The 23,711-nt window shown below is 47.9% G+C and overlaps 1 protein-coding gene across 1 annotated transcript; it reads left to right on the top strand.

Moving 5' to 3' along the window:
- Window positions 1–6,615: 6,615 nt before the first annotated feature.
- On the top strand, window positions 6,616–20,184 carry IL2RB (interleukin 2 receptor subunit beta). Its single transcript, XM_010201209.2, has 10 exons — window positions 6,616–6,660; window positions 7,934–8,031; window positions 8,346–8,472; window positions 9,570–9,675; window positions 11,347–11,455; window positions 12,404–12,552; window positions 12,948–13,119; window positions 14,903–14,999; window positions 16,759–16,843; window positions 18,414–20,184. The coding sequence occupies exons 2-10, from the start codon at window positions 7,950–7,952 to the stop codon at window positions 19,233–19,235; spliced, it is 1,749 nt and encodes a 582-aa protein (XP_010199511.2). The 5' UTR covers window positions 6,616–6,660; window positions 7,934–7,949; the 3' UTR covers window positions 19,236–20,184.
- The last annotated feature ends 3,527 nt before the right edge of the window (window positions 20,185–23,711 follow it).

Raw genomic sequence — 23,711 nt, 5'->3', positions numbered from 1 at the left:
TCCTACTCCAGACCCTGCAGCCACAACATGATTTCTTCAATGGCATGCAGCCATACCCAAAAGCCTTATCAAGCAGCTCTGCTACAGGCAGTTCACCTCAGAGGAGCGCTCTTTAGGAGGGAAAGTGCTCCAAGGAGCAAGCTCACAGCTGAAACGTGGACACAAGTGGGCTCTCAAGAGGGATGAGGAGCCCTTTGGGCTGTCCTATTTCACAAGGCAGTACCTCACTTGAGGAAGTAAAGTGCCCTCAAGTTCTTGAGTCAAGTTGTAGACCTGGATTTCACCCTTCCCATCCATTCCTTCCATCCAGGTGCACTGGTTGTGACTGTTGCCACTCTCATCATATTTTCTGTCTCCCAAGAGGGAGAGGAAAGACTTAAGTGCTCATGAGGGGCAAAAGGTGGGGGGTGAGGGGATGGACAGGGACTGAAGTTGGGAAAAATTATCTCTCCTGACTGAACCCAGGGAAGAGACAGGAGCACAATTCCTGAGCACTGAGCCATGGGGAGACAGGCAGCTGCCTCCAAACAAATCATCGCTGTTCAGGCATTTTAATGAATGGAAGGTAATAATTGCTGTAGTCACAAATCAGTAACTCCAGAAGGGCTTAAGGGGGAGCAAGGAGTTGGCCTTTGGATAAGCAGGACACCATCAAACATGTTTTAAAACAAAACCAATGATCTAATTAACTCTCTTTCTAGAAACTGTGCAGGCACTGAGATGAAGAAAATGGAGAACGAGCAAGGAGAGCTCTGAGATGAAGTGGGAGTGGTTGTTGTAATGATTTTTTTCGTCTAAAGAAGGAAGGGAAATGCGATTAAATTGGGAGCAAGCCTTGCTAATCAAAGTACCTTAGGGTTTATTCTCAAGAAACTCGTTGCAGTATCATGTCTTACCTTTGAGAAATTTTGACTGTACAACACATCTATGAATTATTTTCAATTTATTAGATCTGGAAGCCATCATTGCCTCATATTAGCCTTGTCAGGCATTTGCACACAAGCCCTTAACTTTAAATTGAGAGAGATGTAACACATTGGCAGGCTGCAAACCTGAGAAGGGCTTTATCTTTCCAAGACCGCCCAGGTAACAAAGTAATCATTTCCCTCAAGGCCAAGAGCAGCTGCTGGTGCTGAATAGCAAATCAGCTATGGTTCAGCTCATTACCTTGCTAGGCACAGACTTGGTGTAAGGCTGGTCTCTGAATCCACTGCTGCCCCTGCAGATCACAGAGCTTGCACAGCCACTGCCTCTTCACCACAGGTCTGTGAGCAAGTTCAGTAGGTGCTCTGCCTGTGCCTCTTTAGCATTTGATGCCAAGGGGACCTGTTTTAATACTAACAGTCTGCAATGTCCCTACAGACCTGGGCAGTGGACACCTGCCTGGTTGGCAGGTCTCAGTTCTCCAAGAAGATGGGAAGATGTCCTCTCCACCCCATTCTCTGATGTGGAAATTAAGATGCAGAGAGGATGTGAGAGCTGTACAAATGCGTCGATAGTCCCACGGGTGTATGACTTTCCTTCCAGTTCATATTGGTGAGTTTTCCATCGCAGGTGTGTCAGGCTAAGACCATCTGCGTACACAGATGCCACAATTCAGCTGACAGAGATGACTTGCCACACTGCTGTGGCTCAAACACTTGCTATGCCTCCCATACTATGTCCATAGGCTCAGACAAATGAATAGGTACCGGTCTTCCTTTAGTTTGATGAGCCCATGGGTACTGAGGGACACAGAGTGCCAGGCCCAGGGTGACAGCCCAGGTCTTCCATGAGTGTCTCTGGGCATGGACTCTGGGTCTGAGCAGCCCTTGGGCGTGACAAGTGCCCATCAGGCAGCAGGCATAGAATTATAGAATGGTAGGGATTGGAAGGGACCTCCAGAGATCATCCAGTCCAACCCACTGCTAAAGCAAATTCACCTCCATCAGGTCTCACAGGAACGTGTCCAGGTGGGTTTGGAAACCTCCAGAGCACACCCTCCCTGGGCAGCCTGGGCCAGGGCTCCCTCACCTGAACAGCAAAGAAGTTTTCCCTTGTGTTTAAGTGAAACTTCTGCACCCATGAGCCCTCTTAAGCTTTGAGTCTGCTGTGTGGGCTCCAGCCCTTCAGACCAAAGTCCTGACACTGTCTAGTTCAGGCTAAACATAGTGAGGAGCCAGGGCTCATATCCTGAGTGAGGGCATTTCTAGACAGTCCCGTGCTCATGCTCATGAGTTTATAGCTGTGTGTTCACATATAGTCAGGTTAAAAGTGAAACTGCTCAAAAGTACCATGCTTCCCCTCCCACCCTTCTTACCCCACTTCTTTGTGCCCGTGACCATCACTATGAGGAGTGAAAGTGAACACCTCCTCCATCCCCTCCCACCTGTGGCCTCAGACTTGCCATGGGTGAGAGCGTCTGCAAATGCCTCAGCTTCCTACCGCTTTTATCCATGTCCTTCCACAGCCTGCAGGGCTAGGGAATCCCTGCTTTTGATCGCTTTTTTGTATTCATGTGTGTATTTGACATCTTCTGCTTTTATCAGGTAGATCTGTCAGGACACTCGCTGTGGGACAGAGCTGGAAGGGAAGAAAGGGAATGTCATCTGCTGTATAGGTGGGCTTAACACTTGCTGTTCGGCCTAGTTACTCCATTGTGTTACCTTGATCCCACAACTTAAAGTCCATTGCTTAAATGCCTCTCCACTAAAACATAGTAATGGAGATTAACCTGAGGGCAGCATTTAGCCTCTAGCAGCAATATCCCCAGTGACGATGGAGCAGGAGGGAAAAAGAATATCCCCTTTAACATCATCCCAAGGCTGACATTTTGATACAGAGCAAAGGCTCTCTTAGACTGGTAATGTGAACAAATTTAATAAAGAGCTCACTGATACACTGAACAGCAGTTCCCCGCGGGGCCGTTTTTGCAGACTTTTTTCGGAGTAGAACCACAATTTAAAGGGGAAAATAACGACAGACGTCGAACAACGTCGTAGCTTTGAGAAGCGCACGCATGCGGATGGCAGGAAATTCAATTTAAAGGTTATAGTTAAAACAACATTATTTGGAAAGTACCAAAAATAACCTGCAGAGTGTCTAGAGATCGTCACAGTGTATCCTGTAAGGAAGGGAGCTTGGTGGCCATCAGGGCATCTCTGCCCCTCACCTCCTGCTGGCTCTGCACCCTTCCCACCGCCCCACTCCAGAGCACTGCAGGGACTGGACGCTGAGATGGATCTGTTGAGCTCAGCCCTGGTGAGCTGTGTGGTTTGTAAACCCCAGGAAAGGCATCCCAGTTAGCCTGGGACTCCAGTCCTAGATGAAAGACAGCAAAGGGAAGGGATGTGCTTAGCTTAACAACAGGTAGTGAGTTGATGGATTGTGGGGTAATATGACACGAAGCGTTGCTTTGGCACTTTACACTTTTTCGCTCTCTGTGTTCTCCTGTTCACCTCTGACATTCTGCACAGACTCTCAGTGGACACGCAACTGAAAATCAGAGCTTTCAGCAGCCCTGCTTTTTGCTAACGAAAGCAGAGCGAGGGGAAAAAGATGAGCCTATGCGTAAGCACCTGACCCAGCCCTGAGGATTTTCCAAAGCTTGCACTGCCCCTGAGACACTGATCTGGCCCGAACAACATCTTCAACCAAACCTCCAACACCATGCTTTTACCTGCTGTTGAGCAACAATGCTGAGGAGTTAGCTCACCCATCTCGGTCACCATTATGGGGACAGGAAGGTAGTGACAAGAACACCTCGCGTGCACTGCTGACAATGTGGTTTTGTTTGGTTTCTCACATTACAAGTGGCACCATTCCTAACAATGTTGGTGTGATGGAGATTAAAAGGGCCAAATTCTCAGTAGCACGACATCCTGGGCAGTCAAGACTGAAAACTATGCTGACAGTTTATCTGTATCAGATGGAGTCTGGGTACAATCATGGTATCCTGCCTGTGTAGGAAACCCTTTCTTACTTACACCACACATTTGTTGCTTTAGTATGTTTTCAATTGTGTTTCCAATGGAAATGAAACATGTTGGGACAGTCTGTGTCTTCACAGGTCAGTATTTGGCTGTTAGCTTACCCATTGGACCGTTCCCCCTTCATCCACAGTTTGGCAAAAGTCAATCAGTTCCAGTCACACTTTACAGAGAGGTGTATCCCTTAATACTGTTAAGGAAATGTGGCTGGATGGAGGAGAGATGGTTCTCCATTAAAACTTTCATTGGGAAAGCCTTCAATGCAATGTCGGTCTTATTGGGTATTGAAAAATCTGCGTGAGGATCTTATCATAGACACACAGATCTAGAAAAAGCTGTCTCCAGTGAACCGACTGAGAAGATGAATCCTTGTTTCCAACAGCAGCAACTGCTCATCTACTCTAGCAACTAACTATATCTTAAGTTTTCCAGTCTTTCAGGCACCGCGGCCTTTCAGGCATCTGATTCTTACACCTTAAAAAAAAATAAAGGAAAAAGAAAAAAAAAGAGTCAATGGGTTTTTTTCCTTGATAAACTGAACAATAAACCCCAGATCCTCGGTGCTCTTGCTTTCCCAAAGTAGTCTCTGGTCTGTAGGAAGGTGCAGATTTCTCAGTCTGAAGGAAAATGGGGAAAAAATGATGGTGTACATGAATACTCTGTTGCAGCTGCAGAGCTGGTGATACCAAACTGGTGATAACTCACAGGGAACTTCATTGTTCTAGCCAAGAACATTTCATTTTAAGAGTTCCCGGGAAAGGTGAGCTGTACTCCGCTGATACATGCCATTACTGCTGCAGCCTAGTGGAAGTCTCCAAGGTGCAACTACCACAGTCAGTGATTACCAGAGCAGGAGTCCATCATCTCATCTGATTCTCTGCAACAGAGGCTGTCTGGTCAGATTCCCCAGTTGCCCCCACAAAGGATGGCTATAATAGGGTTACTTCAGATGACTAGAGAGAGCATCCAGACAACACCTCACAGACTCCTGGTCCATGTTGTACGAGGTGAGGAAAGAAGTGTCACACTCCAGACAGGTGGCTAAGTGACTGCTTCATACTGGATTGACTGCAATCTCTGCAATGTCTCTTCTCCCAGAAATGGCCATGAGGATTCACTACTTCAATCTCCTTCAAAATGTCTCTGCCTGTGCCTTTTGCTCCAGCGCTATTTTTTTTTGAGCTCTAATATCTTCTGAGATCCAATCTTTGGGCTGGTTTGCCTGTGACTAAAATCTCATCCTCCTCCCACACCCTTTTTCCACCACCTGAAACCAAGATCCTTTTTGTTTTTTAAAGGAGGTTCTATCCTCCAGGTTGACAGAGCCCTCAGAAACTAACTGCCTGGAGCCTTGAGATTAGCCTTTGGCAACTTTTGATCAGCAAAACCTGCATGCTGGACCTGAGCTTGGGCCTTGAGCTGGTCTAGGAAAGAAAGGTGAGGAGGACAGAGTGCGGTGACCAATGTATGTGTAAAAGCAAGTTCTCATCACCTGGCCCTACACCAGTGGCCACCTTCGTGCAGCCCAGACCAGACAGGAAACATGGTATGCTATGCTTCAGAGAGCTGTGTTTCTGTATGGAAAAAGAGAGGTGTAGGGGACACGTATGTACGTGCAGGCCCGTCCAGGCAACCATCAGGCTGTGGATTTGCGTTTGTGTGTCTGTCTTGGATGGGATGTGAAGGCAAAGTGAGCTGGGGAAGGCGTCTGCCTGTGGTGAAAGGATCATCTGAAAGTAAAGATGCCCTGCAAGGTCTGTGAGGTGTTACCCATCTAGCTGCCAGGCTCAGGGCAGGGGGGTGATTCTTCCTTCTGTGGAGCGAGTAGGGTGCTTGACTGTATAGGGAGGCCACGGGATGGGTGTTCCTGCAGTGTCACACCATCTGCAAGCATAAGAGTTGTGACTCAAGTTTGCTCACACTCAGCACTGCCCTCGTTCCACTCCTCCTCTGAGGTGGGATGGATCCTCTGAAACTGGGGCACTGGTGTGGAGGCTGGTTTCATTCCAGTGTTGCTTAGGTCAGTGACTTGAGTTATTTCTAGTGTAGATTGACTCCTGTCCCTGGTTTCAAAGTTATCCATGCGCATCTACAGACCTCAAGAGGGATACAAGTGATTTGTTTGGGCTTCTGAAAGAGGAAGCTATGGGTGTATTGCTGGTGTCCCAAGAGGACAGGTCCTTCTCTCTCTCACTCTCTCTTTTGCTTCCCAGCAATAGTCACAAACTGGTCCCAGTATATCTGAGCACTGCAAGCTAACACCTGATCCCTCCACCCTTGTTTCTGCACCTATTGCTTTACCAGCAGGAAGTAGGACGTGGTTTGGGGCTTTTTATTCTCGGCCTCGGTAGCCTTTTCGATACTTCAGGGCCTCGTCTCAGTCTGACAAGGCAAGCAGGCGGCAGCTTCCTGTGCAAAGGTGAGAGGGAGAAGACAGAGACCACGCACGTACAGGAGGAACAGCTCTTCTGCAGCAGCACTGCCAGGCTGGAGGCATCTCTCCTCTCATGCTAGCAGTGCTGATCAACACCAGGACATGCACTGAGCTAGGATATCTACCTCCATCTCTCTTCCTTTCCCCACTCCTTGGTTCCCTCACAGTTTGACATCCAGCACCTGCCTCCATCCAACCCCGCAGCCTGATCCCTGGGGACTCCCTTCGTCCGGACCGCTTGGTGCCTGGAGCTGGAAGGTAAAAGGGGCCATGCCAGCTCTGTCCCATACGGGGGTGGCAGATCTGAAAAGCGTCTTGGAAGGAGTTTCGGTCTGACAAACTGAATCTTGCCTTTGGGGAGGGCTGAGCACATATTTATCTCTCTGTCTCTCCACAGTCCTCACAAATCATACCCCACATCTCACAACCACGCCGCCTCCTTTCTCTATCTTTCTCTCCTCGCTGTTAATCCGTTGTCGTCATGTTTTTCTTCCTCTGAACCTAATCTTTTATCACAACGGGAATTGATATCATGCTTCATGCCAGTGCTTTATAAACCCTCTCTTCCTGCTCTCCTGACAGTCCCAGCAGGGTCTCTTATCTTGCCTTGCTCAGCTCGTCCTGGGCTCCTAGGTGAGGGTGATACCTTCTCCTGTGGGCAGAGGCGAACCTGGAGGTACGGGTGTCCTGGCGGATGGGGCGATGGGGAGACTTGGATGAGAAGCCTGTAAGCCCAGTCTGTCTCACAGGGAGCATGGCTCTACAGACTTTGTAAGACAAGGTGTCTCCCTGTGTGCCATGGGTGGCTGAGGGGTTTTGTGAAGTTTCCTAATTCCAAAAATCACAATTTTTCTGCTATGTCTGAAAGCAGGGTTCCTTCCAAGGCAGCACAGGGTCTGCTTGGTGAGAATGGGTCATGGTTTATGTGTTGACTGTGTAATATTTTGTGATATGGCAAAGCCTCAACTTTCTAGAACCTGGTAAACTCCTTCTTCTTCTCCCTGACTTCGCCCCTGTCCCAAATAAGCCATTCCAAATCTACCTCTTAAGCATGAGCTCTGCAACTAACCTTTTTTTTTCAGTTGCAGGCAGAGGCCCCTCTTAGTCAGCAAGCACCTAGTTATTTCAGCCCTAGGGTGTACCAAAAGAAGCAGCTCTTCAAAGCACAAGCCATGTGCAACCAAGGCAGCACTCTCTACCTGAGTCAGCAAGCAGCCTGAAACAACACACACAGACTGCTGTGTGCTCACACACACATACATACTTCCAGAAGGCATTACTCCTGCAAACAGCCTATCTGTGCTCCATGGGCAAACAGTTTCAGTGCTGAGCAAAGCACCCAAGGCAGGAAAACAATGAGGTGCTGAGGGAAAAGTGCAGATTCCAGAGTGGAAGGGTTGTGAGTTTCTGAACCTGGAAGACTAGCACTGGCTTTGAGACCTGTCCTAGGACAGTGGATGCCTCCTGTGAGATGACACCTTCCTAATTTGCATTGCTGAGCTCTGTTGGGGGTGCATCTTCTCTCTTTCAGTGTGTCACCAGCACAGATGAAGCCCTCTTTGCTGCTTCTGTGTCACCTGTGGCTGTCGAGCCTTGCGCCGTGCTCACAGGCATCAGACTCAGCACAAGGTAAGAAGTGATTCCCTTGCCCCGTGCCAGCTGGGTGAGTGGGGAGAGGGGTCAGCTGGAAGAGTGTCTGTGCTGTGGTGGGTTGCTGTGCAATGCTTATGTTGTAACGTACATCCAGAGGAGACTGCAATAGTTTCAGGTCTCTTATGAGCACATCGACCTCTCAACACACACAGAAGTGAGTGGCTCTGCCTTACTTACTTGAGACAGTTATCCAGCAGAGTCAGTCCATAGTTTGGGATGGGAGTGACAGTTAGTGCTAAACTTCTTTGCTAACACAGCCATGTTGCTGTCTGTCTCTTCTCTGCTGGCAGGTGCCTCCAGCCTAACTTGTTGGTACGACTCGCGGGCAGCTCTCTTCTGCGACTGGAACCCAGGCAGGGACCTGGTTGATGCACAGTGCCAGCTAGAGATTTTATCGAAGCTAGGTTTTTGTGACAGGTGGGTGACTGGAGAAGCTAAGGAAAGCCAATGCTTTGAATGAGTGTCTTGGAAAGTTTGCTGCTTACAGCTCCATAGAAATCCCTTTTCCTTGGTAGCCGCCCTCTGTACTGAATGGTGTTTTCAACTGAAAGGAAGAGCATGTGGAGATGGGGGCAGAGGAGGGTGGAATTAAAGTTACACTGAGGCCACTTTGGCCATCATTGCCAGGATGAGTTGGGATGTTGCACCCTAGGTTACAACAGAGGGGTAGATATGTGCCCATCACTGCGGTGGGGGGCAGCTGAGTCTCTGTGGTTGCCAGGTATAACGTCTCCAGCTGAGAGACTTATCAGCCTACCACAGGGCTTCCCTCGGTGTCCTTCATAAGGAGAGGCTTGGTTTAATTCTGGCAGTGGGTGAGTTACTCGTGGCTCTTATAGAGACACCTCCAACAGGATGAGGTGGGAAGATATATTCTGGGATTTGATACATGGCCCTAGGAAGCCAAAATATTTATATTGCTCCATGGATGTGAATCACAGAGCCTGGGGCTGGAATTTGGGCTAGATTTGGAGCTGTGCCATTGCTTGAACAGAGCTTTAGGACACCACCTCTCCCCATCATCAGCGAGTTCCAGGCTTGATCTGACATTAGAGTTGGAGCAGGCAGCTCAGCCTCAGCTGCAGCCCCACAGATGCTCTTACATCCAGTCACCATCCCCCCTCCCCGCCCCCCCGGTGCTGTAGCTCAGCTTAGGCTGTCCAGCTGCACTTGTCAGAGCAGAAGCAATGTCATGGCATAGCACTGCCAAGTGTGGCATACGGTCCTATCTGTCTCAGATGTAACCTGGTTCAGAAGATGACTTAGAAACTGGAAACCTAATGTTGTCTTTAGCTGGAGATAACTGGGATGCATTGGCTCTCCGTGTGCCAGCACGTAAAATTTGTCTGAGTGATGAGGCGGGGAGAGAAGATGCGATTGCAGCTTTGCTGTAACCTGTTCAGCAAATACAGCAGGATGCAAAATGCTTTGAAAAGCCTTTAGTGTTTCATAATGCTTGACTAAATACAGAACAGCCTCCCTAGCTCATTGGAGTTCTCCTGCTTAAAATCCAGGCTATCTCCCTTACTTGAAGAGGCCAAGGAGCACTGTGAGCTGCTCAAGGCAGAACACATGACAGGACTGAGGAGATGCATCAAGACCTTCAGCAAAAACAGCAATGTGAGTAACTCATTTGTCTAATGACGAGGCAGAAAAGGATTTGTATGTGGAGCCTCATCTGGAGTATTTTGTCCAGTTCAGGGCTGCCTAGCTTAAGAGGGACGGGGAACTTCTGGAGAGAGTTCAGCACAGGGCCACCAAGATGATCAGGGGACTGGAGCATCTTCTTTATGAGGAAAGGCTGCAGGAACTGGGGCTGTTTAGTCTGGAGGAGACTGCTGGGGGGACCTCATTAATATTTACAAATATCTAAATGGTGGATGTCAGGAGATTGGGGCATCACTTTTCTCTGTTGTATCCAGTGATAGGAAAAGGGAATGGAAAAAAACCTGGAACACAAAAAGTTCCATTTAAACATAAGGAGAAACTGTTTCACTGTTCAGGTGAGGGAGCCCTGTCACGGGCTGCCCAGGGAAGGTGTGGAGTCTCCTGCTCTAGAGGTCTTCAAAACCTGTCTGGACACGTTCCTGTGTGACTTGATCGAGGGGAGCTGCTTTAGCAGGGAATTGGACTGAATGATCTCTAGAGGTTACTTCCAATGCTTACCATTCTGTGATTCTGTGATTTTGGGTGTATAAGCAATGTGACATCCAGGAGAAGTATAATAAAGCCCAAACCTAATCCTTACTCCAGTCCTGGAATTGGACTTGATGTATGTTGTTTATATGTATCATCCCCGTGGGTTCACCTGCAAGGAGGGATTTGTTTCATTTTCAGCTGGACCATGCTGTCCCGACTCATGCAGGCAGAATGCAGGACAGACAGATCACGTGCAGCATTCCTTGTCTCAGTTACATGGATTTGTCTCCAGTTCCTTCCTCTGAGGAGGGATGGACATCACCATCAGCTGTGAGCCACCTCTTGACCTCATTTTCCTTGAAGAGCTCACTATCATTTTCCCGATTAACTGCTCTGAGGTCTGGTTAGGTGTGTCAAATGCAAGATGCAACAGCAAGGAATCACAGGAGCTAATGGTGATGCAAATCCTCTAGCTATTATTATTTAAATCAGTCTTTTTTTAGACTCATTATGTACTTCTTTCACTCATATCCAGAGTTACTGTAGTCCTTGTGTTTTCAGAAAAAAACACACCCAAATATGAGCTAATTCTCCTTATTGACAAAGTCACAATCAGTTCTAATGACAGACAAGCTTTCCTGCATTTGCACATCACGTGGAAAAACAAATTGCAGGGTTGGTAAATGGCTCCAAAATCTTTTCTTTCTAATCAAGCTGATTTCTCTATTGCTTATTTAATGTTGCATGATGCCTGTGGTACTTTAGTATCATTGCATTTCAGGAGTAATATTTAATACTACAGTCATCTCAGTCTTACCAATGGACACAAAACATTTTAGTAAAAAATATCTTTTCTCAATAAATGCTATTTGTAGAAAGTAACTTGTTCCTCTCTTAGTCAGCATGTACATCAATCTTAGCAAACCATCATACTCTGTGCCCTTCTCAGCAATGAACAAAAATACCCGACCACATGAAGTATAAATCTTTGGTTCCTCACTCACCATTGAGGCTTATGCGTTTCAGTCGCAAATATCGTCCACATTTGTTGCAAAGAAGCTCCCTTAAACCTCTTATACATAAGCAATACTTAGAAATATGAGTGCTTATTGATGAAGCTTCACTGTCACTAATGGAAAATTTTCCTTGCAGACTCAATGCTTCACCTCTGCAGACCGTCTTACCATGTCTGTCCATTGCCAGACTGGAGAGAACCGGTCTACACCTGTGCAGATAGAAGATTTCAGTCCACTTGCAAACAGTGAGTATTCATGTATCTCACAGTCTCTGAAACTTCCTCATGAAACGATAGCTAAGTTCGCTTCCCCATCCAACCCTTGTATAACCCCTGCAGCTGATGTGTGTCTTTCCTTGTCTCCTGCTACAAGCACAGATTAATCAACCATATTAACTCCTGCCACTCTCACCTCTAACATGCAATATCATGCCAGCCACTTCCTGTCCTATCCTCTGCCTGGGACATTGTTTAGAGAGAGTGCTTTGAACTCGGAGATCTCACTTCAAACAGCTCAGCTGATGTCCCCAAAAATGCACGCTGCAAAAAAGGAGGGAAAGTCTTGCTGCTCTTCCTCCTGCCACTCTTGCCAGATACATGTTTCCAGCCTCTTTTAAGCCAGCTTTGGCTTGCACCAGTCTTTGATGAAAAGATTCAACTCACTAATCCAGGAGAAAAACATCTGTTTGAGTCACTTTTTTTTTTTTTTCTGGATGTGTGAGAGATTTCCTGTCTCAAAGAGACGTGCAACAGAACTGCTGCAGAGTGAGGCATATAAGGAGGCATGGCTGGAGCCTATTGGGAGGGATCAGCCTAGACGGTCTGCGCAACTCTATTTGCTGTGGCTGCAGCTCTCTGAAGGAGCAGCTGGGAAGCAGCTGTCTCCCCAGCCATGCTCCATTCTTGTCAATGAGATTGCCTTGTGGATCACCCCTACAAGATAGGATGTGTGGCCATGTGAGATGGTTTACAGGGACCACTCTCACAGGGTCACAGGAGGAGATATCTTCAATGTAGCCCAGAAACAACTGATCTTTTGCCATCAATAACAGTGGAGAAGAAGGGGGAACAGAGAAGGGGAACTCGCTGACCCCGGTGGCTGACACCTGCTTGTGTCTGCATTGGGGTTTGCAATGGAGTCCTGTTATGGACAACAAGGAAGTCACAGCTCTGCTCCTTCTTCTCTCTTTCCAGTAAAGCTAAGGCCTCCAGGAAATCTTCAGCTGATTAGCAAAACTGAAAACACCTACAACTTAACGTGGAGCCTGAATATTTCCTCTCACTACTTGGATGGGGAGCGGGAATACCAAGTGCGGTACCGGAACACGAGTCAGTCCTGGGAGGTGAGTACAGAGAGGGGTACTGGGATCTGTCACCATACAAGTCTTGGTCTTCTTTACATCACCCAGGACTTGCTCCTGGACCTCCTGAGGACAAAACAGTTTTGGTGAAGCTGGAGCACAGACAGTACCCTGCACTTTTGATCTGCGGCACCTGTTGCCAGTGTTTGGTGATGACATGGAGGCACATGGGAATCCTGTTTTACTTAGTGCTGTCACAAAAAAAAATCCAGACAGCTCCAGTGTAGACCTGAAAGGCATGAAAAAAACAGGGTGAACAAGCAGTGCACAAGTTGTAGGGATCTGAGAGAGGCCCTCTCTGAGGGCCTTGGAAGAGATGGGTACGTGAGGCTGTAAGCCTGGATGTTGATGATGCTCTAATTTTGTCCTACTCCTAGGAGGCCAGGATCTTCACCATTTTGCAGGACCAGATGTGGCTGGTGTTTGAGCGCCTCTCACCCAACTTGAAATATGAGGCAGCTGTCCGTGCAAGGCCAAGTGCCTCAAGTACCTACAAAGGCGTGTGGAGCGACTGGAGCGAGGTGATACTGTGGAGGACACACGCTGACCGTAAGGATCAGAGTCAGTCTGTCTGGGAGGGGAAAACATGGACTCAGGGAAAACAATCTAGAAGGGCCAAAGCAGGCTGAGAAGCTGGAGGAAGATGGGTAGAGAGTATTGAGCTGACCAAAGGTTGGAAACAATCTGTCCCTCCTAATCTGTTAGTTCAAGCTGGTTCAACAGAGCTTAAGGGAAAAGACTCCCTGACCCCAACAGAACCCCTCTGACTTCCAGAAGCTAAGCAAAATCTACAAGATGTTAATTAGGGACTGCTTTCCCAGAGCAGCAAGGCTAGATGTCTGACCTGCAGAAGCAGTGCTCAGGTCTGGCATTTTCCCAGGTGCTAATGTGACCTAGGAACACAAATCCAGCTTTCTAAAAAGGCCCAGTCTATTGGAGCCATTGGTCAGGGGACTGCAGTGAAACAGAGAGCTCAGCTCCTGAACCGAAGGACAGCCAGAACCAGGAAGCAGAGTCTCACAGAGAATAAAAGAGACTTACACGCATGTTAAGTCTCTTCCAAAAACGTCTGCTGGGACTTGCATCAGTCACTGCTGTGAACCACAGCACAGAGGACAACTCCAGCCTTGAAAGACAGTGCCCTGAGCAAATCTCTTCGGTGAGTCATGGCTGTGGTCTCTGCTATTTCTTCTCCGAAAAACAAGCAGCTGGAGGTTATTCCTTCTCATGTCACCCCCACCCTGCCCCTGCTCAGCCCTTCCCTGTTGTGCCTGGTGCTCGTATAAACAGAGGAGCTATGTTTAGAAAGGGCACCGTGTTGCTGTGGCGATCAAATTTTGACAGTGTGTGATGTCAATGAATAGGATAAAACCGCAACCAGTTGTCATAGCAACCAAGACCCAAAGATAACCAGGGTACCAGAGGCAGAGGAAACAAAGTGATCTGAGTAGTATCTCAAGGACAGGCAAAGAAAGAATGTCCTAAAAATTTCACCTCCTCCTTTTGTTTTCCTCTGTTCCCTCACAACTACTCCAGAGGTGCTCTGCAGGCCCAGACTGAGGAACACTCGGGCTGGAGGGAGATGAGGGGGCAGGCAGAGGAGATAGGCACCAGAAGCAAAGGTGCACTGGGGAGATGTGTGTGAAAGAGACAGATTTTTGTAAAGTTTGAGATGATGCCAGACAAGACTGAGGAGTGCTGGCAGGACTGGCAATGTGGGAACTCAGTCTCTTTTTCCCAACCATGCAATCAAAGTACTAAAAAAACAAAAGGAAAGCTGTAACTTTCCTAGCCTCCTAAAGCTTCCCTACACCACTCCAAAGAGAGAAGCTAGCCCCTTGACCCCTAACTCTCTCCATTCTTGGTCCTCCTGCCTTTTTAAAGGCCCATGAACCCCATGACTCTTGTCTCCTCAATGGCCCATAATGCTATCTTGAGTTGCCAAGCCCACTCTAAGCTGATTTTAGAACTCCCTGTTTCCTTCGTAATTAGACAGAGAGGTTGATGGACATTTCAACCAGTAGTCTGTGGCAACTCATCTGCGGCAACCCCTAGCTACAGTGCCATTAGGGACAGGGAGTTCAAGCTGTTCAGTACAAATTATCTGTTGAGTAGTGCCAAGTAGTCTCTCAAACCCGTATCAGCTCAAAGACATCCTACACAACACAGCAGAACTCATTTATCTGACCTGGATATTTTAATCTTATATGATTTTGTGACATTATATAGAACTATAACAAAGGCCGGCTTTGATCACCTCGAAGGGCTCTTACCTCCAGAATCCTGGCTAAAATTGCACAGCAACTCCCTTGTTCTCCCTCTCTTCTTGCAGAAACATCCCGGTTGATCGTGCCAGCTCTTATAGCGAGTACCTGCATCTTCGTGGTCATTGGGACTGCCTTCCTTATTAACTTACGGACCCTTAAATGGTAAATGACAATCAAGTCTTCCTCTCTGTCCCTCTCCTATACCTTGCACGTCTTCTCAAAACCTGGGTTAGTTTTCACTTGGCATTTCCCAAGATAGAGAGTGGCTTAAAACTATAGTTTATAGTCCAAGGTTTTGAGGCTGAGGTTGTCTAAGGACATGTATCACCGTCCAAGATGATGTGGCTTCACCACCACCATTGTATTGTGCTGCGCTCCTGTGGCCTGGTGCCGTGCCCTGGCTGACTTAAAACCAGATGCCTCAGCACTTCTGTTGCCAGGGGTTAGAGTAGTGCACCAAAATTGTCACTTAAAAAGCAGGTTGAGCACTCCCTCAGCATAAGGGACCAAGCAAGCTTAGGTACTGCTACCTTCTCACTTAGACTCTCCAGCAAGAGCTCAGGCAGTACATGGTGACATTTGGTCTGTAGGTAAAACTCCTGAGCAAAGAGCATAGTTCTTCCTCTCCCTGTTCTGTGCAGTCCTGAGGTGTCTCATCACGTGCTGGCAAACATCTATATGATGCTTTAAAGATCTCTTTGCCGGTGCTCCTACTCAGACACTGCTTTTACTCAGAACCGAAAATGTCTCACAAGATTACCCCGTGCAATAATATGGAGAGTGACCTGTCAGCACAGCGAAGTTAGAAATGGCCACATGTTTTCACATCAGGGTGCTGATGTTCACAGCAGGGAGAAAGGAGAAATACTCTCAAGGATGAAGCAGCAGAGACTGGATGGCTTCTCTGTAAGAAAAGGAGGAGCATGCTGAAGGAAGATGGATGCTGAGAAAGTCACTGGTCACTGTGTTTTACCTTGAGTCATGACACAAAGGCGAGGAAGTGCTAGCAGTATGGTAGAGAGAGAGATAAAAAGGCCTCCTTTCTCCAGAGAGTACAATTAACCTGGGGGAACTGGATGGAGGATAATGCTGAGGCAAGACACAAGGAAGGATTAGACATGCATGAATAAAAATAGCATCTGCAGTGCTGTAAGGTAGTTTATATGCAAGAACTAGCAAATTCTGATGCTTCAGAAAGTACACTGATTGCCTCCAGAGGTCAGGAGGGTCTTTCCTCAGAGCATCCCACAGCAAAGCTTCAGCAAATTACTGACAGGATCAGCCGACCTCTCCAAGGGACTGAGGAGCAATTAGATCACTTCGTACTGCCCCGGGATGACAACACAGTGGTTCCAGTACAGCAGAGGCCTATGAACTCATGTTAGGTGTACTCAGCTGGCTTGCAAGGCCATCATGTCCCAACTATACCATGCAGCATCCTGCTAACAGGGCAGAGAGTCGAGGCAGAGCTTTGCCAGCCATGGTAGTGGTCGGGCCATGTGGTCCTCTGAGTCACCGTGGTGTCAGCAAGGCAAAGAGAGGGCAGCTCAGCAGCTGGAGCTTGGAAACAGGGGAGACCTGCCCTGCTTGAGACCAGGACAGGGATCTAAAGGGGTCAGGTGGAGAGATTAGGGTGACCAGCCAAGACAGGAAAGAAAACAGTGACCTGTTGGTTGTGGTTCCCCAGGATAAAGGCTGAGGAAAGTGTATTTTCCAATCCTGGACTCTCTATACCTCTCATCCCTCACCTACTGTATTTCAGACCATTCAAGAGCAAGGAGAGCACTCAGGCTCTTTCACCTCTTCCCCATGCCAGGATAGTACCCATGAGCTGTGATACTCTCTCCTGCCCCCACCACAGTGACAGATTGGTCAGGATCAGGCCCAGCTTCATTCTTCCTTCTGATTCTCTTTTCTCAAGGTTTAAGAAGATCCTGAAGATTCACATCCCAGACCCTGAGAAGTTCTTTCCCCCACTCGTTTCAATTCATGGAGGTGACATTCAGGTACCATACTGGGGGTGGTGTCAGTGGTTATGAGGGAGAGAAAGAAGGGTCCAGCTGCACATGCCTGAGACAAATAGATATTGTCAGACTTACATGTGGAAACAGGACACATGTGCCCGTAGCACCAGCTGCTGGGTTCTCTGACCTTCTAAAACCTGACTCTCGGCTGAGATATCTCTAATTACAGAACTGAGAAACAGCAAACCACGCAAACCTCAGCACCTTGCTCCCCTAACAGGGAGCCTGAAAGAAAACAAGGGACCTGTGGGAGGGAGCTTGGCCTCTCAGATCCTCTTCCACCCTGCTTCAGTCCCTCTCTGCCTGCCCTAGTCTGCCCAGCTCTTCCCCAGGTTTCCATCTGTGATCCCCTCCTCCTGGCTGGGAACCTTTCCTCGGCTCCTAACATGAGTTGCCATCACGCTGGATGAAACGTAGATGTTTTCTGCATTCTTGTTGTCTCTTTCCCTTCCTTCTCCACCCCCACTTTCTCCCTTCCTCTAATCTCTCCGTGAGTTTGGGCACCTGCAAGGAGACAATTACTGTTCTGTGCAGTATTAAAAGGAGTGTCATATGCAAGATGTGGGAGGTGATCCCAAGGGGCATCTTACTTTAAGAAGGATGGAAACAAACTGCAGAGAGTCTAGAGGTCAGTGAAGCTTTGGAAAAGCCTAAGTGCAAAAAGCCACAGAAAGCTTCAACTACAGGGAAAGAGTGCAGAGTAGCAGGGCAGGGATGTGTAGCAGACACCAAAGACACTTTCTCAGTGCAGGAAGAGCTAGAAAAAAATTACTTCACTGACCATAAAGGCAATTGAGTTTGATCTTATCAAAACTAGCAAGTTTGATCTTATCAAAACTAGTTTATTTTTTGCAGGATATCACTCATGGTGAGTGTGGAAATCTTCGGCCTGGAACAGCACTTTAGACAAGAAATCTGTGTAGGGCTATGTGGATGTATCAGAAACTGGCTCAGCACCTAGGATTAGATTCCATGAGAGGCATCATAGAATCACAGAATGGTTGGGGTTGGGAGGGACCTCTAGAGATCATCCAGTCCAACCCTATACTGAAGCAGGTTCCCCTTGATCAGGTCACACAGAAACATGTCCAGGTGGGTTTGGAAACCTCCAGAGCAGGAGACTCCACACCCTCCCTGGGCAGCCTGAGCCAGGGCTCCATTACTTTACAGTAATCCCTTACACCCTTACAGCGTCTCAGCATTGCTTTTCATGTTTCCACCTTCCCTTCATCTTACGGTCTTGTAAGTTGTTTTTCTTCCTTACACTTTAATCCTCCTTCTTGCATTCCCCACTCCAGAAATCTCAAAACATAGACTTGCAAGATCTGCTCTTGATTTCAGAGTGATAGAAGGATATGCTCTTATCTGAAAATCCTGAAGATAAGACATCATGAATGTGAATTTCCTTCCCGACTACCGCTGGCAACTCTTGCTTGGACACAGAAAAAGTTACTTGATTGCTGTGGGTTCTTGGGAGAGGAAATCTTTGGTTCCTTGCTGGGTGTTGTATTTTGGGAGTAACAGTCTCTGACCTGTGTTTCTTTCCCATCAGAAATGGCTCTCCTCCCCATTCTCCACATCTTCTGACTGTGTGAACAGCACAATGCCTGAGATCTCTGTGCTAGAGGTGATGCAGAAGAATGACCAGGAATCACAGTTTCTACTTTCAAAGGGAACCTTGACTCCTCCCTCAGAAACCAGTGGGCACTCTGTATCCAGCTGCTTCACCAACCAAGGCTACTTCTTCTTCCACCTTCACAACTCCTATGAGATTGAGCCCTGTCAGGTCTACTTCACCTATGAGCCTTTCACCCAGGAGTGCAGTGGCAGTGAGGATGGCGAGTCTTACCATGCTCTCCCCTCCCCAGATCTCTGCACACTGACAGAAGAAAGGCCTGTGTTGTCCCACAACTTCCTTCAACGTATCAAAGTGTCCCAGGGCTTCCAAAACAGCTCCTTTGTGGAAGAGACAAAAAGTGAAACCCAATGGGCCACGGCTATTTCTGGGCCTCTCCAGTCAAGTGAAGACACCTCACCAACACCAGTTTTGAAACAGGATGAGAAGGTGACAGACAAAGCAGCATTACAACCTGTTGAGACCCTGTGCCAGCTGGACACTGACTTTCCTGACCCACCAGACCTGCATGACAGCAATACTACTGACGTAACGGTGGGGAGCAGGGAAGCAGGGCCTCCTATTGACCCCTGTACACCAGCAGCACATGCTCCCTCTTCTTTATCTCAGCCTCCACCTCTATGGAACAGCCAGGATGAGGATTCATGCAGAACAGCCTTTTCCAGCCAGGTCCCAAACACTGGTGCCTACCTTTCTCTGAGGGACCTCCAAAGCCAGTACAGCCATCGCTCTGTATAGAATCTGCCTGGAGGAAGGCCATGGGTAGGAAAGGCCTTCTCTGCAGGGAAGGCTAGAGGGATAGTTTCTCTATTCAGCACATGAATGTGACTTCAGCACCAAACCCGCTGGGACTGTTCTTTAGTGATGCTGGAGAACACAGTTACTTCAGAGGGCCACAAAATCAGAAAAGGGGTAAGATGAACAAGGTGTAAATTCATGGCTGGTTACACGGGTAGTAATAATCACCAGGGTAAGGTGTAGTGAAACAGACTGCTGGAAATGAGAGGGCATTTTGTGTGGATAGCTGGACTAATGGACAGTAAAGCAACACACGGAGTATGACAAAGGCATGTTAAAGCTGCTCGGTAGCTACACAGCTGATGGAGACATAGAATCTTGGTTCTAGGTATGAAGGCCAACAAGGACTCACCTTCATAACTGAATCTATTTCTCTGCTATTACTGGGACCAACAGCATAGAAAACCTTTCCCACGCTGCTCAAGTGACATCCTGAACCTCAACAGCTTGGCTTTTCCTTTCCCACCTCCCAGTAGGAGGCCAGCACTTCCATGGCCTTTATCTTGGTTGTAAAACAGCACTCAGCTTTGAGGCTGACATAGTCCGTTTGCCTCATCCCAGCATCAAAAGCTCCAATGGGAGGGAGAAATGCCTGAAGAGGTCAATAGGAGATTTTGTGCAGTAGCACTGCCAGTTGGTGCTGGAGCCAATGATGAAAGGGAGGACGACATCACCTCCTGATTGACCAAGGGTGTAATTTTTTCTCTAATGTCCTCACTTCAGCTTTTAACCGGAGATTACTGAGCTACTCAGTCCAGCTTTAGACACAAATCTCTAAAGTCAGCTCAGAGTCACAACCCACTCAGCTGCGTAAGCAGTGCAGTGTAAAAAAGAAAACCCCACTATTTGGTTAAAAATACTGGGGAAATCCTGTCCCCCTCCCCCCTGTTTCCCCCCGGTCTGATGATGGCAGTAAAAAGAACGCACATAATTTCCCATCCTTGCTGCAATATTTTTCATGAAATCGAAAGTCTCTCTGCCTTGCTGGCAAAATGCAGCTATTTGACTACGATAAGCTGATTGCAGAATAGCTCATCCCACATCCTGTATTAGTGGAAAACATCTCAACGGTGCTGCCCATTCACTTCCATTGCTCAAGGGAAAACGGTGCGTACTTTGCTAAGATGCGGCAGTTTTTCTGAGCCCAGAAAAGTAACCCACGAATCAGCACCTTTGCTGAAGAGGAAAACCTCAGTCTGCTCACGAAGAATGGGGATAACAATGACTACTGGCTTTGGTCTTTTATGTTTCCTCCGCATTTGGTGACCTGGGTTGAGAATAAGCAACACACCACAGAAGTGGCAAGGCAAAGGAAGACAAGCTGTTCTGGCAACACTCATCCCTGCGTTCAATATCTGTACTGTCTGTCCACTTTCTTAACATATTTCTGGACTATTCAGCAGCAGGAAAATACCTGTGCTAAAGGTCTTTCTTCTAAGACCTTTTATAACAAAAAGATCAAAGATGTAAAACTTTGTGGTACTTCTGTCACCCCTGTGAGTATCACCAAAACTAATTCTTCCCTATCTCTGCTTGTACACATGTCGAGCTATCCCTTTATGCTGCTCCCACACTGTTACCTGACCTTGCATTGTGCAGTCTGAATGTCATCATGAGTCCCAGCCACAAGGTGACCCTGTGGCTTGTATTTCACCTCAAAAGAGCTGCTGAAAGGAGCTGAACCTGCCTGCAGCTGAGAGGACTGGGGGAGATATACCTCTCCTCTCATCAGCTTCTTCACCACCTGTATCAGATGGGGACTGCTCTGTTGTCTACAGGAGATAGCAGGTGAAGATAAGAAAGCTTACTAGCTTCCTAGGTAAGGAAGCACAGGGCTTGTCCAGCTGCTTGTTGTGTTTTGAGAATCTTCCCAAGTGGACTTCAAAAAGAGCTACTGAATCCCTTGCCCCTGATGGGCAATTTGCTCTCTGACATGAGCCACAGTTGTACTGACGGTTATCTTGTCCCAAGGTAGATCTTCATAAGCTTTTCAATTATTCTTGCTGCTGAGTACAAAAGCAAAACTTTGCCTCACTGTAAATAAAATAAATATTAAGGAATCTATGGTATTGATCTTTTCTTTGGGGTGGAGGGAAAAGTTTATCTGCTTTTCTAAATAGGGAACTATCAGCTCAGGCTGACAGACCTTTAGTGCTCCTTCCTACTCCTTTCCCCAAGGGACTCAGCCACCTAAAACAGAAAGCAGGGTTGCAGGCGACCCTGCTGCAAGCCCCTCAGGACCATCCTGCTGGCTCAGTATTTTTCCCCCTCCTTGTGAAAACGCTGACAGGTTTCGAGCTGGCAAGCTGCTGGCACCGCATTCGCAGCCACACTGGGTGTAAATGTGTGACACACCATGGCAGGAAGCGCTCGACATCAGATCTGGCGATAACTGGACCTTTCTTCCAGGAAGACGAGATCATGTGGTCGCGTGTGTGAGTAACCCAGGTCGCGAATACCAAGGGTTTATAGCACTCTCGGCTGGGTCCCCGAGAGCCCTTTGGAAATGTCATACGGGGAGCGGCCCTGTCTCGAGCCGCTGTGAACGTGCAGCGTGCAGCTCGCGTAAACCACAGAAAGAGGCTATGACGGTGTCCAGCAGAACCAGAGGCAAACCAAAGGTCAACGTCAACACCGTGTGGAAAATACTCAGCAAACAGCCACAGATGCCAGCCCTCTCTTTATCTTAAGCCTGGAAACAGCTGTCACATCTCTCATCTCCCTTTTTCCAAAATACCTTGTTCGTAAATAGGCAACAGCACTTTCAGCCCTCTCCCACATCCCTTCCTTTTTGGGTTTTTTTTTTTCACTGTGGAGAAGCAGAAAGTGAAGGGTACTTTCGGTAAAGGAATTCCTCTGAAGTCAGATCTGATCAAGGTTTGGGCCTTTGGTTCATTCAAAAGCCTGTGGTGATAGATGTGGTGTGCTTGCTCAGATAGATCAGATTGAGGTTCTGTATTTTTTGTTCTGCTCAAAACAACAGAGAAGGAGGATGCTTCTTTCCAGTAAAGCTGGATATAAAAAAGCAAAGTGTCTGGCGTTGGGAAACACCCTCAGCTGGGTTCTGACCCACTGTGGGAGGGACTCATAACATAAGCTTGGAAATGGTATGTACAAATATATACATGCCTAAAGGTGCAGCTAGTCCCCAGTTATCTGGGGAAATGTAACCTTTGAAAGTGAAATTTTGTCTCTTAAATGTCTTAAGGAGTTTTGAAAGTACTTCTTACTGTTACTACATGCCTCAGTTTCCCATGCACTTTATGCAATGATTTAGTCAGGATAACCACACTGATGTTATTCCCAGTTGAACAACTCAACTTTTCATCCACAGCTAACATTTTACTGCAATTCACCGTGAGGCAACTACAGCAATGGCTTTTGGTCCTTGTGCAGTCCCAGGTTAAACCTGAAACAGTGGCAGAGCTGCAAATAGACATCCCTTCCTAGCTGCCAAAACAAGCCCAAATGGGCCCTGTCCAAAATGAGCTCAGCCCTGGGTCAATGCCAGTGGCTGGAGCTCAGCCTCAGGTCAACAGTCATCCATGTCCCCGTACCCTCTACCCATTTATTGACAGAATAACTCTATTTACTCTGCTTTAGCCAGAGTGTGGTTGCTTTCTGTGAAAAACAAAGAGGCACACGGAGAGCTGCGGGGCTGTAAGCAGAAAGTGGTGCAGGTGCAAGGTAGGTGAGGAGGACACAGGGCTAGAAGAAAAGCAAACGCTGCAGGGAGGAGTCAGTGGCAGTGCAACAGGGTGCGAAGAGTCCCGTGTCTGGAGACTGGACAGCAAGAAGTACAGGAAGGCCAGAGGGAGTCTGGCAGGTCAGGACTGAGAGACACCACGCTTTGCTTTCATCTGAATGTGGCTTTCATCATCATGTGGTAACCAGACCTGCTGCCTGCTGCTGTCTTCCCTCCTTCCAGTGATCTACACCTGCTAGACAGCATCTGCTCCATCCCTGTGCTGGGGACCACACACTCTGAGTCTTGCCTCTCCCTCCGATGAGACCCAGGAAGGTAGCTAAGAAATACAGCAGTTGCTCAGCAACTCCCTGTTCCCTGAGGAGGACAACGTAAGCTATCTACACCAGCCTCCGGGGTTGTTCTTCTCTGCTCTGCTGGAGGTACTCCTACCCTGACTTCTTCCAGGCTCCCCCTGCTCAGCCCGTGCATCCCCTCCCCCAGCAAGCCTCCGAAACCTCCATTTCAGAAAAGAAAAGAAGCCATTGTCCGGGTTGCGCTGACCCATCACGGCAGGATGGGGCAAAGGCCGAACTGAAGCAACATGGCTTCGAGTTATTGATTGCCGAGGAGACCTTGAGCTTGGGTAAACAGATGTCCTCCTCTCTCTGCAGTTCCGTGTGTGTGCGAGCTGGCTGGTGTAGGGGGTGTGGGCCAAGCCTCACAGGTGG

Source organism: Colius striatus, chromosome 1, assembly GCF_028858725.1.
Source record: "Colius striatus isolate bColStr4 chromosome 1, bColStr4.1.hap1, whole genome shotgun sequence".
In the NCBI taxonomy this organism is placed as follows: Eukaryota; Metazoa; Chordata; class Aves; order Coliiformes; family Coliidae; genus Colius; species Colius striatus.
Note: the sequence above shows the minus strand (reverse complement) of the source record. Positions and strands in the feature narration are given on the sequence as shown.